The sequence below is a fragment of the Siniperca chuatsi genome, linkage group LG15 (assembly GCF_020085105.1).
Source record: "Siniperca chuatsi isolate FFG_IHB_CAS linkage group LG15, ASM2008510v1, whole genome shotgun sequence".
NCBI lineage: Eukaryota > Metazoa > Chordata > Actinopteri > Centrarchiformes > Sinipercidae > Siniperca > Siniperca chuatsi.
Window position 1 is genome coordinate 11,852,446 of NC_058056.1, and position 7,663 is coordinate 11,860,108.

The 7,663-nt window shown below is 39.7% G+C and overlaps 1 protein-coding gene across 2 annotated transcripts; it reads left to right on the forward strand.

The window, feature by feature from the left end:
* Window positions 1-528: 528 nt before the first annotated feature.
* On the forward strand, window positions 529-6,473 carry khdrbs1a (KH domain containing, RNA binding, signal transduction associated 1a). Of its 2 annotated transcripts, XR_006380804.1 has the most exons (11): window positions 529-898; window positions 1,445-1,572; window positions 2,201-2,317; window positions 2,440-2,586; window positions 2,742-2,869; window positions 3,292-3,559; window positions 3,737-3,813; window positions 3,913-3,974; window positions 4,114-4,287; window positions 6,064-6,125; window positions 6,208-6,473. XR_006380804.1 is itself a non-coding variant. In XM_044223980.1 (9 exons), exons 1-9 carry the CDS (start codon window positions 733-735, stop codon window positions 4,221-4,223), a joined length of 1,203 nt encoding a protein of 400 aa, XP_044079915.1. In that variant the 5' UTR covers window positions 529-732; the 3' UTR covers window positions 4,224-5,359. The 2 variants fall into 2 exon arrangements, 1 of the variants encoding a protein (XP_044079915.1); XM_044223980.1 differs by lacking the exons at window positions 6,064-6,125; window positions 6,208-6,473 and having other exon boundaries at window positions 4,114-5,359.
* The last annotated feature ends 1,190 nt before the right edge of the window (window positions 6,474-7,663 follow it).

The window sequence follows — 7,663 nt, forward strand, 5'->3', positions numbered from 1 at the left end:
AATGAGATCACGCCCCTGCTTGTCTTTCCCTGCAAACATGCTTGGCCCCACAGGGTTGCACTGTGTGGCAGATGCATGAGGTAAAGACATGTTTAATGCAGAAAGTAAACAGTTAGGCACAGAAGTAGTAACTCTGTCCTATTATATACCAGTGGGATACTGGTGGACATTTGGGAAAAACATGCGATTGTTTCAGTTTTTCTTTTTCATGACCTCTGGCCTCTGTCTGGATGGTACAGTCAATGGGTACATCAGGAGGTCATATCCAGAACTATCCTGCTCTCTGTGTGCCTGCCTTTGTTAAAATTGTATTAATGCCTGATAATATGAATTTATACAACATGACTGAACAATTTGAGCTTGCTGCTACCACTATAGCATGGTATCTTGACAAAGTGACCACGTAATCCCGCCACTGGGAAAAAAATAAGCGGCGCAAAGAGGCTCTTCAGGATTTTGTCTCTACCTTGGTGCGCTCTGGTGGTGACGTCATTGTCGCCTCCCGTATTTCTTCGTCCCACCGCACTCAAATGCAGCTGCGCCATTTCTCCTTTGTCCATTGAAGAGAGTGAGACGACTTGCAACGGGAAAAAATACCGGGGCTTTGCAACTTGTCCGTTTATCGCGCAGTAGTTGGAAACTGCTGTTATATACTTAGCCACCGTTTTATTTAAGGCGAAGATAACGAACCTAGCAAGGCTTCGTTCGTTAATCTGGTCGTACTAGTGCATTATGAGCCAAGTGGATGCTAATAAGAGCAAATCTGAGTCCGCCATAGAGTCAAGCCCAGTACAGAAGAAAATCAAAATGGAAGACACTAAATACCTCCCAGAGCTACTGGCTGAAAAAGACAGCTTGGATTCATCGTTCACGCACGCTATGAAACTTATTTCTGCAGGTAACGTTAAGGGGATTGCACGTTAACTAGTTTATCGAGGCTAACACAGACTAGCTAACGGTAGCGTGGCGTGAGGCCTAGTCTCTTTCTTGGACGAGTCTACAGTATAGCGGCCGACAGAGGCCTGAACAATGGTGCATGAAACACGTGGCTGTTAGCGCCGTGGGTCAGTCCCTCTCGGATGAAAATGTATCTGGTTAACGAGTAGTCGATGTATAAATATTGTATGTATGCAAGAATCAGTTTTTGTTTAACCAGACGTTAATACTAGAGTTTGTTGAATAGCTTAAATTCGCCTCAGCGACTCATTCATTTTTGCAAGGCACGTTCATTTATTATAGGACTGTGTATTATATTTCATCTGATATTGGTATTGACCCAAAACCTTGATATTCATTTAAAAGCATTAGAATATATAGAGTCTTTGTTTTGAGTGTATTGCAGGCTGCTACAAGATCAACTGGCTAACATTGCGAATACATTTCTCTGTATAGCTGGTTGGTCATTGCATCTGTGAATGCTTAAAAACCCTTTTCTTGCCTGCAGAGATTGAGAGGATCCAGAAAGGCGAAACCAAGAAAGAGCCAGAGAAGGAAACATATCTGGATCTATTTGCTACCAAGAACCTCAAACTCAAAGAGCGAGTACTCATTCCTACCAAGCAGTACCCCAGGGTGAGTATTTCCTTTCTTCTTTTACTCATGGGTGGGCTGCTGTCTGTTGTCCCCAGGGAGCTTGGATCAGCCAGCTGAGGAAGCTGTTTAGTGACTCTTAAATGTTCCCAGTGGGACTTAAAAAATCACCTATTATTGTTATTATAATAATAATAATAATAATTATTATTATTATTATTATTATTATTATTATTACTACTACTAGTATTATCTTATTACTAGTATTATTATTAATGCTGTTTTCTTTTTTCACACTGGGTTTAAAAACATACAACTGTGTGGTACATGTCCGACTAATCCTGTGTATCTGATAGATGCATCCCCTCTTCCGCCTGCTTTGCTGTCCCAGAATTAGACAAGTCATGCGCCCAGTGGCCTACTAAACTTGTTTCTGCATGAACAGTTTTGCAGTAGTCTAAAAATGCAGTTTGTGAAGAGGGGGCTGTAGCAACTACTGTGGAGCCAAGAAAGGAAATTTTGTGCTGAATGTGACTGCTATAACCTGATTTCATATTAGAGCATTGTACTGTAGAGCCTGTCGTCATATTTACCTGCAATCTGCTTCTCTTCTGTAATGGTAACAAAAGGTAATATAGTGCTTCAATTTTTACTAAAATATTTCCTACAGGTCAACTTTGTTGGTAAGCTTTTGGGACCTCAGGGCAGCACAATCAAGAGACTCCAGGAAGAGACTGGTGCAAAGATTTCAGTTCTGGGTAAAGGTTCCATGAGGGACAAAAATAAGGTATGTGTAGAAGTTTTCCTTGCTGCACTGTTCAAAGGATCTTACCTTGTATTATTCATGTGGCTGATGTTTTATGTTAATATAATGTGTTAATTATCATTTGTATTCAATATGTTCATCAGGAGGAAGAGCTGAGAAAGGGCGGTGAGGCAAAATATGCTCACCTGTCCATGGAGCTGCATGTGTTCATCGAGGTGATGGCACCCATACCAGAAGCCTATTTGCGCATGGCTCATGCCATGGAGGAGGTCAAGAAGTTCCTTATCCCAGTATGTGTCCAAGGCAACCTTTTTTATAACCCATTTACAGAAACATTTTGTACACTCAAACTTGACCATTGCATTCCAGATGTGCAAGCTATTTCTTCTCTGGCATACCCCAGGGGAATGCCATTCATCATTGACGTATTTTGTCTCTTCTGTAGGAACCTGGTGAGCATGACCCGTACATGGATCCCCACTTCCTGAATGGATCTCAGGATGGTTCAGGCAGGGGGCGAGGTGGTCACCTAGGAAGGGGCAGAGGTGGGCCACCTGGTGCTGGAGGACCAAGGTAGGAGCCTGATTGATAACACAACACACTGCATTGGCATGTTAACTATATAAATGGCAAATGGACTGTACTTGTATAGCGCCTTTCTAGTCTTCTGACCACAAAGCAAAGTGCTTCACACACTACATTTCACATTCACCCCATTCATACACTGATGGCAGATGCTAACTGCTCATCAGTCCAAAGAAACTAATAATTCACACACCGGAGGCACAGCCCTCGGGAACAATTTGTGGTTCAGTGTCTTGCCCAAGGACACTTTGACATGTGGGCTGGGGGAAGCTGGGATCAAACCACTCTACCACCAAGCCACAGTGACACCTTCTCACTGGAGCCATGTATTATTACGCTTTAGTCTCTTGTTTTGCCATTTGTTCTCAGTTTGGTTGGTCACATTTTACGCCCTGGCTAACTTTCTACAGGGGGCGGGGAATGCCACGTGGGGGCCCTCGAGGAGCAATGCGTGGTGGAGCTCCACGTGGAGGACTAGGACGGGGCAACGCTCCTAGGGGTGCACCGTCTGGTAGGGGCGGACCACCTTCTACTCCTAGTAGAGGAGGCTCGGCTCCCCGCTCTAGACCACCTGCAGCAGGGGCTCCAAGGATGCTCCCCTCTTCAGCCATGTCTCACCAGCAACACCAGGGTCTTCCTTCAGCGTCACAGCCCAAAGCTGATGCCTATGAGGACTATGTAAGTAGCTTAAATCCTGTGTTTGTTTTTTTTTTTCCTCCATTTCACATGAATTGTCTATTTATAAGCGGTAGTGATCTCTTGTTGGGTGTAGTGTGGGAACCTACTATCACAGTAGTTGTGACTCACTTGACGTTGCCTAAATATTCTGTTTTTTGGGTTGTTGTTTTTTTCTAGCCTCAATATGAAGAATCCTATGCAGAGCCTGCCTATGAGGGATATGATAGTTATTATAGTCAGCAATCTGCACCTGCGTAAGTCAAAATTAATTTGGGTGACTGTCTGCCCATTTAATCTGACTATTTATTTAAAAGTGGAGGAGTACTGAATTAACACTACTTTACTTCCCTCAGGGATACTGAATATTATGACTACGGACACGGGGAGGCGCAGGAAACATCATATGAGCCTTATGGTAAGGTTATAAATGACTTTTTGTCTTGCCATGTAGCACACACACTGCCTGAGGACCCTTGTGGAGCACTTATTGGATGTCTTGTCTGCCTCATTGAGAACTGATGTTTTGTTTCTTTTTCTCTTTTCTGTCCTTGTAGCTCAAGATGATTGGGACAACTCATGGTCCAACTCCGGGGCTGGAGGCAAAGCCCCAATGTCCAGGCAGTCAAAGGGATCGTATAGAGAGCATCCATATGGAAGATACTGAACAGCTACTGGTAGAGAGTTGCTATGGCAATGTCTCAGATTGTAACTCTCTGAACTTTTCAAAAGTAATTTCCCTCTCGTTTGCTCCTCTTTTTTTCTCTTTTTTATGGTTTGTTTTATTTAGTTTTTTTTAAACTCAGACGTTTTGTTGTATGATAGTGCCGGAGGAGAGACATGAACACAAAGTTTTTCATTGTTTACCTGTTTCCATTTAATGTTTGTTTCAGTTGCGTAGTTGGCAGTTGAGGTCCTAGTGACATAAACCTAACAAAGGAACAAGAGTGATATTTGATGGTTATCGTTTCAGTTAATTGTTCCTGAGCAAAATGTGATTGTGGCGATAAACTCTTCTCACGTAGGCTGCATTTTAAAAGTCCTTCATGACTGGACAAAAATTATTCATAATGCCTCAGTGTAACTTTACTATAACTAGAATAGATTTAGTTGCAAACTCAAACACCCTGAGCTGTTTTGATTTAAAAACAAAAGTCCCATATATTTGTTTATACTACAATACAAATCTACTCTTGTGTAAAGTCATAGAATCTCCTAAAATACTATTGAAATCCATTTGACAAAGCAAAATGCTTCTATTTTTGCCACCCTTTCCAATTGGTATATTATGATCTGTCGTTTTATTACTTGCAAAATAATCGCTGATGATCGACTAATTCTTGTAAAGCTTGAAGGATTAACAATCCTTACTGTGTGTAAGAAAGGCTGCAGCCGACTTAATATTTTGTACATAACCTTTAGGACAACTGTGTATGCTTTAAGCCGTGCCGTCTCCAAAATGCATAATGCTTGTGTACCTTTTGGCTAAATAGGATACTAAATATATCCCAAAATGTTTTTCTGCAGTGCGTGTTTCAATAAAGTTTCTAGTTTCTTTTTAATCAATCTAAACATGGTATTTTGCCTTTGTTGTACCAAAGGAATGCCTTCAGTTTGTGAAAGTGGTCCTCAGTGGTTTCTCAACGCTGAATAAGTTGTATGTATACACATCAGCCTGAAAAAAAACAACCAAAAACAGTGTTTTGACAAGCTTATCCTCTTCGTCTGTTTTCAAAACTTATCTAAATGACGCTTGTAATGTCACCTTCAAAAAAAAAACAAATAAAGCTGATCATTCCTTGAGGTAATGTGCTGCCAAATACATGTTTGACTTGAGAATGATAAAGTGCTTGAACATGTATTGTCATTAACCTTTAGTTAGTGTATCTATTCAAGCTCTCGAGAGCAATGTATCTTCAGCCACTTGAAATAACTGAATTTCAACAGTATTTCAAATCAAGCTTGCAGGGATCTTACTTGATGCAAAGTCATGCTGGCTGGTTTTTATAAAAGAAAAAAATCGCAGAGGAGAGGATTCTAAAAGCCTAAAGATCGCCACAAGAAGGTAAAACTAACCCCAACACTCATTTGTTAGATTTTTGTTTTGTTTTTTTCTGTGCAAAACATCAAGTTATGCAAGTCATCCAAAACATATCAAAAACATTGAAGTACAAAATTATGCTATCTGTAGTTATTCCGAGCAAAATAAGCCGTACAAAACAATCAGAAATGGTTGTGATGCAACTCTTGCTCAAATAAAACCAATAATGGTCCTTCATTTCACTCAATACTTAACAATTTCCATCTTGATAATTTCTGTAGAATGTAGATTAATGAAAATTAGTAGTTGCACTCAAAGCGTTAAAACATCCCATTGGTGGACAAAAGCCCCTCAGCTTGAGTTGCATGATATTTTGTAGTATAAAGTTAGTGTTGCATGTGTGTTGTCCACTGTGTGCATGTAGGCGCTAGTGTGTCCATGAACTCATTTCTGTTTCTCTTCTTAGGTTGTCAGAGAACTGTGTTGGTGCAGTTGACACACTGAACTCCAGTTTACCAGACATTCATGGTCAGTTGAAAAGAAAATGCAGACAAGTGATAGCATTGAATTTTGCTGTTGATATTGTTAAATTCTTCTCTGTCTTTAACAGGTCCATTGAAAGTCCCTGGAAAGAGCAGAGGCCTTGCAGTGTCTCTGAGACTGATTTTGCTTGTTTATCAAAATCCCTCAAGGGATTTGTCTGGTTTAAACAACAAAGTGTAGAGGGAGCGTTCTCCCTCACTACTGAGAAAATGCTCTGCTCTTCTGAAATATTGCTGTAGCAAGTTTTTAAAAACATGTTTGTATTGAATGTGTCCGTTTTTACAATATTTTTTTTTAAAAAACACCCTGAAAATAAATTATTTTTAATGTAAATTGTGGTTTTATTCTTAAGTTATAAGAAGTCTGACTTTACATGATGTGATTGGATCACTAAAAGTGGATTGTCTGTATTAGCTGGATTGTCTCTACACAGAATCACCTATAGTCACCTATTATGATTCACTGTACGTTGTCTTGTTTGGAATTAAGTCACTTTTCGCTTTTCAAAAAGCACAAGTGAGATTTACCAAAGACAACCTACTGTAGACTTATTTTCAACTGTATGCCATTTGAAGACCCAGGATAAGCGGGTTTACAGTTCACACAGCATCTAATAACAGACACAGATGAACTGTGCAATTTATAAAAAAATAAAAAGTGAAATGAGGTGTTGGGGTGGTTGGACCATGGCAAGTTTTTCACTACATACTGTACCTCCCTGAATACCCAGTTCAGAATTTTAGCTACCATAGCTGAGCCTGTGGTGGACTTGGGATTTGGAGTCAACTGGGTCAGCAGAAGAGGCCTGGTGCCTGTGGTGAGGCACTACTAGCACCAGTGAGAGGAAAAAGCCTTTCAATTCTGATCTGTGTCTTTATATCGGCAAAACAAATTGAGATGTATTTCCACTTTTAAATGTGGCCCAAAATATTAGATTCCGCATGGCTTTTCCCAGTTTAGTTCCCATATTCCATGCGAGGTAAATGTAAACAAACGTCAGTCAGTATCTAAAACATTATGGATGAAACACTACAACTGCACAGGTTGCAGCAAACGGATGTTTTTGATACGTTAAAAGCATAATTGTATACATTAATTCTACACTGTACAAAAATACTGTTACAAGAGTCCTGCATTGAAAATGTCACTTAAGTAAGAGTAATAAATATAATCAGGAAAACGTATTCAAAGTAAAAGTCCTCAATGCAGAGAAGTGTCCCCTGTGACTGTTGACCTTCACAATGCTTTTTGTCCAACCAAAAGTACAAAATTCTAAATTATTAAAAATACATTTAAATTAGTAAAAATGATAAGCAGCAAATTTTCACATTTGAGAAGCTGGAATCATGAAATGTTTTTGCATGAAAAATGACAAACGATTATCAAAATAGTTGTAATTAGTAATAGTATAAATAGTAATTAATTTTCTGTCGATCAACTTATTGATATTCAACTAATCGTTTCAGCTGCAACGTTACTTGTATATACTGTTGCGTAAGTTAGTTTAATTTATAACAAAACAT

Bases quoted from the DNA above. Each gene is read 5' to 3' on its own strand.
- khdrbs1a (XM_044223980.1), top strand. From the start codon at position 733: ATGAGCCAAGTGGATGCTAATAAGAGCAAATCTGAGTCCGCCATAGAG. The intron at 899-1,444 runs GTAACGTTAAGG...TCTTGCCTGCAG, and splicing joins TATGAAACTTATTTCTGCAG to AGATTGAGAGGATCCAGAAA. The intron at 1,573-2,200 runs GTGAGTATTTCC...TATTTCCTACAG, and splicing joins CTACCAAGCAGTACCCCAGG to GTCAACTTTGTTGGTAAGCT.